This window comes from Delphinapterus leucas, chromosome 9, assembly GCF_059928025.1.
Source record: "Delphinapterus leucas isolate spDelLeu-1000000601 "Yukka" chromosome 9, BTC_Dleu_Yukka2, whole genome shotgun sequence".
In the NCBI taxonomy this organism is placed as follows: Eukaryota; Metazoa; Chordata; class Mammalia; order Artiodactyla; family Monodontidae; genus Delphinapterus; species Delphinapterus leucas.
In genome coordinates this window covers 97,407,063-97,417,054 of record NC_143137.1, presented here as the reverse complement: position 1 = coordinate 97,417,054, position 9,992 = coordinate 97,407,063, and the positions used below count along the sequence as shown (strand labels likewise).

The following is a 9,992-nucleotide window of genomic DNA, read 5'->3' as shown; positions in this document are numbered from 1 at the left end:
AGCAGGGAGGGGCCGGTTGGGATCCGCTGGGATGGATGAGATGCCCATCCAGGGGGAGAAAAGGAAGGAGCAGTCAGCAGGGCAGGAAGGAAGGGGGGTCAGGAAAGAAGGAACCCACGTGGCAGAGGACCCATGTCTTGGGCTCAGGCCTTAGTCGTGCAAACAGAGGGGCAAGCAGGGTGCTGCCCTGGAGGGCGCCACTGAAGCCCTGCAGTGGCCATAGGCTGGGCAGAGTCAGAGAGAAGACGGGTGAGGGAGAAGTTAAGGAAGTGATTCTGCCTTGCATTTAAGATAGGAGAAACCCTGGCCTATTTACAAGAGGAAGGGAAGGAGCTAGCGGAGAGGTTAGGGGCCGCAGAGGGAGGGAGGGGTGCCCCGGGCGTGGGAGCCCTCAGTGGACAGGGCAGACCTGCCAGCACTGGGGACCAGGAACCTGCAGACTGGACTCGCCCGCGCTGCATGCGGAAGGGGAGGTGACGGACGGAGGGAATTCAGGAAGGAAGAAGACGTTATGTTCAAGAAATGTCCGTGACCATAGCAATGTTCCAGTGTGGGCTATTTATTCCAGCGTGTTTACACTGTGTCCATGTGTTTGACAATAACTGCAATACATATGTTAACACGTAGCGACACCGTCACGTGTATTTTTGGCTACATAATCAACATTTAAGCTCGCCTGCAAATTTACGCTAAACACAGGTCCATGGAATAAACAGAGTAAATCATTCTTAAGCACAGCTTAACCATCCTCCATCAAACCACTTAAAGAAAATCACTGCTACACATTTGATTTTGCATTTTCTCGGCAGTATTTTCCTATGCTCTTTAAGACAGAAGCGTGAACCTCTGAAGAGCTAAAATGCAAGCATTTACATACAACATGATGGGAAGTGTTTCATGATATATAAATTAATATAACACAAGTTACTGTGTAGAAAAAAATAAATTTATGGTGAATAAATAAACTACAGCTTTATATATCAAGTCATATGTGGAGTATAAAAAGTAATTCCTATGTATATACATATACATCTATATATATATATATATAAGTGTGTGTGTATTCCAGAGTATAAATATCATATGTACTTAAATATTTCATGTGAAGGAATAGATCATATTGCATCTGTTTTCAGTTCTGTAAGTTAAAATACTGATGGCATTTGGGGTCCCCTCTGATTGCCACGGACCCCAGGATCTTCTTTCCGCTCCAAGGGTAGACACACCAGCAGAGCCCAGGCTCTCCTTCCAGGGATGTCTCGCACTGCAAAGAAAAGAAGCGAGGTCAACAGCAGCCCCTGTGAAGCTGAGAGGGTGGCGGAGCTCCGTGTTGCCCAGTGCCGTGTGGAGGGCGTGGCAGCTGAGAGCCAGGCCATGGGCATCCCCAACCGGCCGTGACCATGACTAAGGGCAAATCCTACACCGTCCTGGTTCTCTTCGTAAAATAGAGACTAAGGGCAAGTGCCCAATGCAATAAGGATGTCACGCGTGTGTTGAATGGTACAGCGTGTGCAGAACTGTCTGCTTCACGGCCCCTACGGCAGAGCGTCTGAGCCCGGAGGGAGCCTGCCCATGTGTGGCCAACCTTGCTGTCGTATCCCCTGCCAAATTCCTTGTTTGTTATAAAGCACTTCCTGGTCCCCAGTTTCCCCCAGAAATATCCACAGAACCTAGGCTTCACTGAGTCCTAAAGGGCTCCTCAAAATTAGGTCTTGGTTTGTTTAATCTCACTTATTATCTGGCAAGCCAAAAAAATGCTATTATATTTAATTATAAAGTTCATTTCCCTTTGTAGGGAGAAAAAATGTAAGAGATGTCCAAACAGATACTCACTTTCCTAAGCAGAATTGTCCTGTTCCTCTCTATTACAGGTGAGACACTGAGATCCAGAACGTGAGGGGCCTGTGAAGGTCCCCACCTGCTGAGATTTGCTAGCTGATGGAGCGACACTCCGCTCAGGGCCCCCCGAGTGCACACGGGCTTTGAGCATGGAGCTGGTCTTCAGGCTACCAGGGGGCTAGTGCCTCCTACTCCCAGAGAGGTGGGTCTTGCGTAACATGATCTGTTGCGTGGTTTTACGTTGCTCACTTGGAGCTGGACACCCTGTTTGTTGAAAGGCGGGCGCTTGGCTGGGGTGTGGGCATCAGGGGCTGTCGCGTGAGGATGCACATACCTGTTTGCTGTGATAGAATCCATTCTTGTTGCAGTTTGGCAGATAAAATTTGTAAAGTTTGTCTCCTGCCTTCTGCTGCTCCCTGGCTAATCTGTCCAGCACTTTGTAGAGTTCTCGCTGGCAGGGCTCCTGAAAGAAAAATTTGACACTGGGATAAATGACAAAAAACAGTGTATTATTAGCCTAAAAGGGGAGTGGATGTAAGAGGTTTTGTGTGGGCTCTGAGGACAGGCCTGGACCCACTTTCCCTGGGCCTCACTCTCTCACCTATAGAAGGAGGGTGGTTAGTCTCTGTTCTGAGTTGTTAAGATAAAGGATGGGAACCCCATGCCCTCCCTCACTGAACATTCACTAAACACTTGCAGGAGACAAGAGCATCACCAATGCCATGAGCTCTCCGACTCTCCTGCCCCCCGTGAGTAATTCTGGCATCAGTCATCTGGTTGAAAGGAGAATGGGCACAACTCTGTGAACGGAGAACTTCGTAGCAGAGATTTCTAAATTTTGAACAACATTCCTCTGTAATCTACAAGGTTAGTTCACATGAACCAAATTCGTTGAGGATTAAGGCGTTCATCTGGACAATCTGAGATAAGCATGAACTTTTCTCTATTTGTCGTCATTTCAAGCTTAAACTCTGAAGTGTCTAGAAAATGGTTCAATCTCCACTTTTCTGGGTATGCATGTTTTCAGAAGTGATTTTCTTTCTTTTTTTCGCAAACGAACCCAAGTCACTCCAACTTTGATTCTTTGTCGCCCTCAAGTGGTAGGACTAAAAACATACATCAATTAAGATGCTACAAGGGAGTTAGCGCTTAACGGGGATAGAGCTTCAGTTTGGGAAGATGAAAAAGTGCTCAGGATGGACGGTCATGATAGATAGTAGCAGAATAATGTGACTGTACTTAATGTAACTAAACTTTATACTTTAAAACGATTAAAATGCTAAATTTTATGTTATGAATGTTTTACCACAATTTCTTAAAAAGTGGGGGGAAGATGGGATGGGGGAGGAGGATGTTAAGAATAGCTCAGTGCTCTTTAGACACCACCAGTCTGATACCCTCATTTTAGAGATGAGCTCAGAGACGTGAAGTAATGTATCTAAGGTTGCACAGCACGAACTGCATTTTCTTTCCATCCAGAGGGCTCCTCTGCTGAAAGCCCTTGGGTTAAAAGTTCCCAAAGCTAAGCTGAGAAATGTCTGTTAGGCTTTGGGAAGGAACTTGTTTATATCCAGGGCTCAGGAGCGGACCTGCAGGGCCCAGCAGATTCAGGCTAGAGGCTCCACCTACCCCGAGGCTCTCACCTTCCGATTTTTGATGTCTGTGATCTCCAGAGCCCTCATGCTCTCATAATTACTGATGGCGTTCCAGAGGATGGGCAGGTCCTCACTGGACTCAGCCATCAGGTGGAAATTGTCCAGAAGCTGCTCCTGGGTCATCTCTGAGCTCTCAGGGGACATGTTCTCTAGGGTGGCAGGGTCCTTTGCCTCTGAAAATGGAAAAACGAAAACCCATGAGCCTCCCTCCGAAGCATCTGCACCTGTGCCCCCTCCCCTGAAGCTGCTTCCCTTCCCACAAAACCGGACTGGGACAGGATGGCCATGCTGACCCAGAGTTTTGCCTACTCCCTCTTTAAAGGAACTTCTGATGGCTTCCAGGTAGAGGGATGACCCAGCAGCAATACCAATGGCAAGAGTGCCCTGTGTTTCTGCTTCTAAAGTAGCCAAATGCACATTTGTCAAAGCCCGGGAAGAGCCCTGAGAAAGCCATGGATTACAATTCAATTCCTGACCCCATCCTCAGCTTTCCTATCCATAAAATGGGCATTTTAGTAATTCCCTGTGAACAGGTGGTAGGGTTTGTTTAGAGGTGGGGTCTAGATTGCAGCTCTACTCTCTTCTTTTCCAGGGGCTCTGCCTTCCCACAGAGTGACTTCTTTGCAACCCTGGGAAGAGGGAGGGTCACCAGATTTCTTGCAGAGTCCTAGGGTTTGGATCTGGTGCATGGACAGAATGATAGAGAACTGGCTCTCCTGAGGGAACCCGGGGGGACACCCTCTCCTTTGAGGACCACAGAGATGACTCTGAAGGCAGAGAACCAGGAGGAAAACCGTCCCCACCTTGGAAGGGTGATGCGCTCCAGCAGATCCCTATCAGGGCATAGAGCCACAAGATCCCGCCAAGAATCACGGAATCACTGGACATACAGCTGCCCCGACAGGGAGGTAGGGAGAGGGGGTAGAGGTGGGTGTATTCCCTCTGCTTCCCACTACAAATAAATCACTGCTAAATTCAGGAAAGTTCTGAGGAGGCAGCACACACATCAACCACTGTTTTTCTATGGCAATGAACGCAAGTGAAGTTTTTAGCCTGAACTTTCACATTATGTTCTGTAAACATCTGGGAAGCACATACTGTCTGCACAGGACATATATTTCAAAGGACATTCCAAACACCTCCCAGGAGGCCAGTGGTACAGGCTCCCACTGCACGTCTTCCCGGAAACTAATGCATTGGCAGGGAGGAGAGCCAGGGGCGGCTGGAGTGGCACCCCGCTGCCCGGGCACCCCATCGCCTCCCTCTTCTGGGTTTCTATAGATCAGTGGGCTGCCCAGGTGGTCTGGGCTCCCTCCCCCAGCTCTCCCACCAAGTTGCGTGTGTCCTGCCTTATCCTAAGCGCCCCCTGCAGGACCACACAACGATGGAGTTCATCTGGGTGACAAATCCTTTCCCCTTACAGGTTTTGGCTGCAAGCTCTGAGCCTGGCCGGGTTTGCTCCCCACTGGCTGTGAGCTTTGGTGGAGCCCCAGCCCTCTGCCCGCCCCAGTCCCCACCCCATCTGTCCCAGGGGAGGGACCCGGGCGGGGAGACGGTTGGTACCTGTGGCCTCGGCGCTGGGCGCGGTCATGCAGGCGCCCTGGCCGCGGGTGAGGGCGTACAGGGGCCGAGGCTCCCCGGGCAAGGCGCGGCAGCTGAGCCCATGGGCGCAGCGCGCAGTAGCCACGCCGCATGCGGCGTCCAGCGGCAGGGCGCACGTGGGGCAACAGCCGCAGCCGGCGGGCCGGGTGAGCTCCGGGCACGAGGCGGGCACGGGAGGGCAGAGCGCCAGCCTCTCGGCGGAGCAGGGCGCGCAGCGCCAGGGCTGGGGAGCGTCAGCGGCTGAGCCGAGCTGAACGGCCAGCGAGAGCAGAAGCGGCCAGGCGCGGACAGCCGGGACTTGGGGCATCGCCAGGCAGCGGTGGCGGTCAGGAGCCGGTGCTCCCTAGGCGGTGGCGGCGGCGCGCTGGCCGATGCTGGCTGAGCGGTGGCTGATGCTCGCTGGGCACCGGGTGCGCCTTATGAAGGGCGCCGGCCGGGCCACCTGAACCAGCGGTTAATGATTGGCGGCGCCGCGTGCTCGCGGCCGGTGTTCAAAATAAGTTTGTTTTGGTTGTAGGCGCACTGCCCTGAGCAAACCGTGGGTAGAAGGAGGACAAACGGTCCAGGTTTCAGACAGTGTTTGTCCTGTCGTTAGGGTTCAGACCTGGAGCCAAAGTGCAATTCCAGCCAGGAGCGCACAGCCAAGTGGAGGGTGGCGCTTGCTTGTTTCGTTCAAGGGGCATCTTCAGGCTGAGTCTGCCGGCGGTCCCCGGAAGACCCAGGGAAAGCAAGAGAGATAAGCTGGGCAAGGCCAGCGCATTGGCCAGTTTTCAAGTGGGGAAATCAAGGCCCAGGCAGAAGAAGGAAGGATGGGCTTAGATAGAAGCCAGGTGTTTGAAAGCCCTGGCAGCTTCTCAGTGGCAAAGCCCAGAACTGTTTCTCCCTCTGCAGAAAGAAGACCAACGGGCCCCTTAACTGCTGTCTTGAGAGCATTTCCCAGGAGGAAAGAAGGAAGGAAAGGGGCAGTTCCTCCCAGGGCTGATGCCGCCCTCGCTAATGTCACCACAGCCCCCAGAGACCCACCTTGTTAACTGAGCTTACAGAGAGAGAGGGACTCAGAGCCATTCAGAGACAGGGCGAGGGCACAGAGCCAAGCCCAGACCCCAGCTTCCTCTGACTTTCAGCCTCAGACCAGATTTTTATCAGGAGTTGATGACCAAGGCTTTCTCTCTAGTTAGAATTCCTGTTTCTGAATATCCTCTTGAGTGGAAAGAAAAATGTCACTGTACCTTCAAAGACAGTGAGATATGGCCCTGCCCTTGTCCAGGTACTGCAGGTGCCCTCACTGGCACCCGGTCCCTGGAAACCAGGCAGCTACTCACAAGAACAAGGCAGCTGTATATTTACTGATGGAGAAAAATCTCCAAGGTTTGTAATATCATGCAAGTTAAGTAACATTTCCAAGTGAAGTAAAACTAACGAGGCACAGAATATGCCACTGTTTGTGTACAAAAAAGGAATATGAATGTATATGTCACTGTGATCCTAAATGTATTGAATATTCTGAGAAGAATATGAAGGAACGGCTACCACTGCCTGCCTTGGAGGGGAGGTGTGACATTAGGTGATTGGGGAAGAGACTGGTTTCCCTTCACACTCTTTTTTATCCTTCTAGATTCACATTATCTAGTAAATACTATGTTTTCTTTGTTTGTTTGGTTTTTTTTTGGTATTATCAGGTACTTACATTATCAGTTATATTATCTATCTCAAAAAGAAACAAATTGAAATTAATTTACTGGCTTTTTTTTCTAGTGACTTCATTGGCTCTGTGGCCTGGGGAAAGTTACTTGCCTTGTGTTCTGCCACTATTATATCAATAACTTGTCACCCCTGCCCCCCAGCATGTCCTCAGGAACAATCAAAATAAGGTTGGTGAAAACAGTTGCAGTTGGATGTTCACGGTCATGTTGGTCATTATTTTTACAAAGCAAAGGTCAGTGTCTGGTTCAGGAGCAGACCAATGGTTTTGACTTTTTTCACTTTATTTCTGAGGTGAGTTTCTAAAGGATTTCATCTCCCCCAAAGAACTTGTGCCCTGAATGTTCTCTCTGGACTTCCTCGATTTAGAATCAGCGTGCCCACTTGAAACGTTTTCTTCATGACACACATGAAAGAGAGAATCATCTGGTAAATATCTGGGCCCCACCTACTGTGTGCCTGGCAATTTGCCAGCCCTGTACAGTTCACCCAGTTGTGCACTCGCCCGGTGAGGTCCCTTCCTCCCTCTCTGAGGTCTCCTTCATCCTGCACGTAGTGGAAATTCCTCTCCTGGTGAATCGATTTCCCAAATGTTTCCTAGCCTTGCCTCATAGCAGCAGCAAACCAAATGACCACCAACCCAGAGAGAGCTCTCCCTGCTTCCAACCCCGTCAACGCAAACGGACAGGGCTCTTCCTCGAGGCCTGTGTGGGCCGTCTGTCCCCTCTCTCCTGGAAGGTCAAGAGGTAGCTTCTGCTGTGCTCATTTCTGGGTGCATCCTGAATCCCAGGCCCCACCGCCCACTGGCTGGCATCCACAGCCTGGCCTGGCCTTCCGTGCCCCCCGCGGTCTGACCCCAAGTTCTGGTCCCTGTTAGCATGAGGGGTCGCTCCTGCTGGGGGCACTGAGCTGCAGGGTGGTGGGGGAGGGAGCCCCTCCCTACGTGTCATAGACTTGGAGCCTCCCCTAATCCCAGCCCTGCAGACTCCGGCTCATTTTCCAGGCTTAATGTCCCTCCACCCCAACTCAAGAAGAAAAAAACCCACCGTCATACCTCCATGACTTTCTTCTTGCTGAGTGAATTTTCTCCATGAGTGAATTTTCCCCACCCTACCGTCCGCGTCCCCCTACTGTCCGCGTCCCCCTATCATCCACGTCTCCCGACCATCCACGTCCCCCTACCATCCGCGTCTCCCTACCATCCGCGTCTCCCTACCGTCCACGTCCCCCTACCGTCCGCGTCCCCCTATCATTCACATCTCTCTGTCATCCACATCTTCACGGTGTTGGTGAAGATGTTCTGCCCCTTTTCCATCCCTCAGGATCCACCTGAAGTTCCTCTTCCCTGAGAAGCCTTCCCGGCAGCTCCCAGGTAGAATGAGGTGCCCCCTCTGCGTTCCCAAAGACTGTGACAATGGGTTAGGGGCACTGTAGCTGAAGAGCTACATAAACCTGCATTTACCTGTGTTGTCTCCTGCCAGGCTGGGTGGGCAGGGGACAGGCTCACAGAGGCCCCTGCCCCATCCATGCCCAGGGCACTAATGGTGCCCCAGCCCATCCTCCTAAGGACTCTAGATTCCAAGAACCAGGCACTCCTGGATGCAGAGCATGGGAGCAGGGCATGGTGGGGGAATGGGGAGCCGTGGTCTCCTATACGTGAACTGTAGGTACCCGGCGCCTGGCGGTGCTCGCCAGACTTGCCAGGGGTCCTCCCCAAGAGCTCAAGAGGTAGGGCTTATCACACCAGCTGGGGGTGAAGCCCCCCCTTTGCCCAAACCGAAGCTGGTACCCTTCATGCTGAAACACATAGACGTAAGGATGATGTAAGGAAGGGCCAATATTATCTGTGTGAGCGAGGGCAATTGGGAGTATATTTGGGGGGACAGGGGTGAAAAGTAGCTTTGGGGGTACATATGGGAAGTTTTCGGTGCCAGCTACAGAATCTGTATCTTACCAACTAGGCAAAACAAAGCATTACACTCGTGGAGCTCCAGTGACACAGAAGATGCCTGGCACTCTGCTTCTTCATCCCGCATTGTAAATTTTCTGCCTGCAGAGGAAAGGAGACCACTGTTGCCATCACAGAAAAGCAGAGGAGCTGCATGTAATCTGGGCAATCTCTCTGTGCGGCCCCAGGAGAAGACACGACCTGAATGGGGCTGCACACAGCGTCTTTGCTGCTAATTTCATGACGCTTCACAGCACACCGCCTCTGGTTACAGCTCCAAGAACTCAGCTCCAAGAGTTTCATCAACCCCTGAAGGGCAGGCGTGGGAGCTCCCCAGCAAGACCTCCTGTGCTGGCACCTTGGATTCCACGTCCTGCATATTACGTAACCTCCCTGCGCCTCAGTTTCCGTGTCTATAAAATGGGGATAATGCAGAGGCTGGCACAGTCAGCCCTGCATAAATGTGAGCTGTCACCACCATCCTCAGCCACAGGGTGCGCTCACAGAGCAGACGATGATGAAACTGCGTGGGGCCTTCCGTCACCTGCTGTTCCCAATTCTGCCTCCGTGTTACGAGCTGCTTACTCACCACCAGCTGGAAAATTGGGCAATCGCTGCTCTGAAAAACAATGCAAAGGTCAAGGGCAAAATCAGATTTTCAAAGGGAGAGATCGCTGCAATCCAGGGGAACCTCCAAGGGAAGTTGTTTTTAAGCCGGGGGGGAAAAACACAAAAAGATGTTCTGCCGTGTTCCGCGATCGATGGACACAGCGAATGATGCAAATCTTGCAAAGGCCTGGCCTGCTGCCCGGCTCCTGAGCAATGAAGGCCACCGCTCCGCAAACTGAGGGCAAGTCTACTCCCCCTGCTAATCAAAGTGGAAAAGCAAACCTTGCTTTTGTCACGTCAACACAGCCCAGATCCTAAACACAGGAGCTCAAACAGTGTGCCTGGGGCGGGGCCGGTGCCCGAGGGCCCCGTGGAAAAACCAGGGTTTAATCTCTACTTTGGCAGGTCACCCACCCTGCATTCCCATTTGGGGTGCCACTGGGGTTGGGATACAAGTGCCAGACACGTGGATGGCGCTCAAGGGTAATCACTCCCTTGCCCTCCTCCTGCACCAGGGGCCTCAGTCAGGGTCTAGACCAGACTCACATCACCTGGGCCTGGTTAGAAATGCATACTCCCAGGTCCCACCCAGACCCTTGACCCAGAAGCTCGGCGATGGGGGCTGGCCCTCTGTTTTC

General features: G+C 52.0%; 1 protein-coding gene across 1 annotated transcript; it reads right to left on the bottom strand.

Moving 5' to 3' along the window:
* Positions 1-1,032: 1,032 nt before the first annotated feature.
* IGFBP1 (insulin like growth factor binding protein 1) lies at positions 1,033-5,403 on the bottom strand. The gene is made up of 4 exons (XM_022593148.2): positions 5,058-5,403; positions 3,483-3,667; positions 2,174-2,302; positions 1,033-1,264 (listed from the first exon to the last, which is right to left on the bottom strand). Exons 1-4 carry the CDS (start codon positions 5,401-5,403, stop codon positions 1,133-1,135), a joined length of 792 nt encoding a protein of 263 aa, XP_022448856.2. The 3' UTR covers positions 1,033-1,132.
* Positions 5,404-9,992: the final 4,589 nt, after the last annotated feature.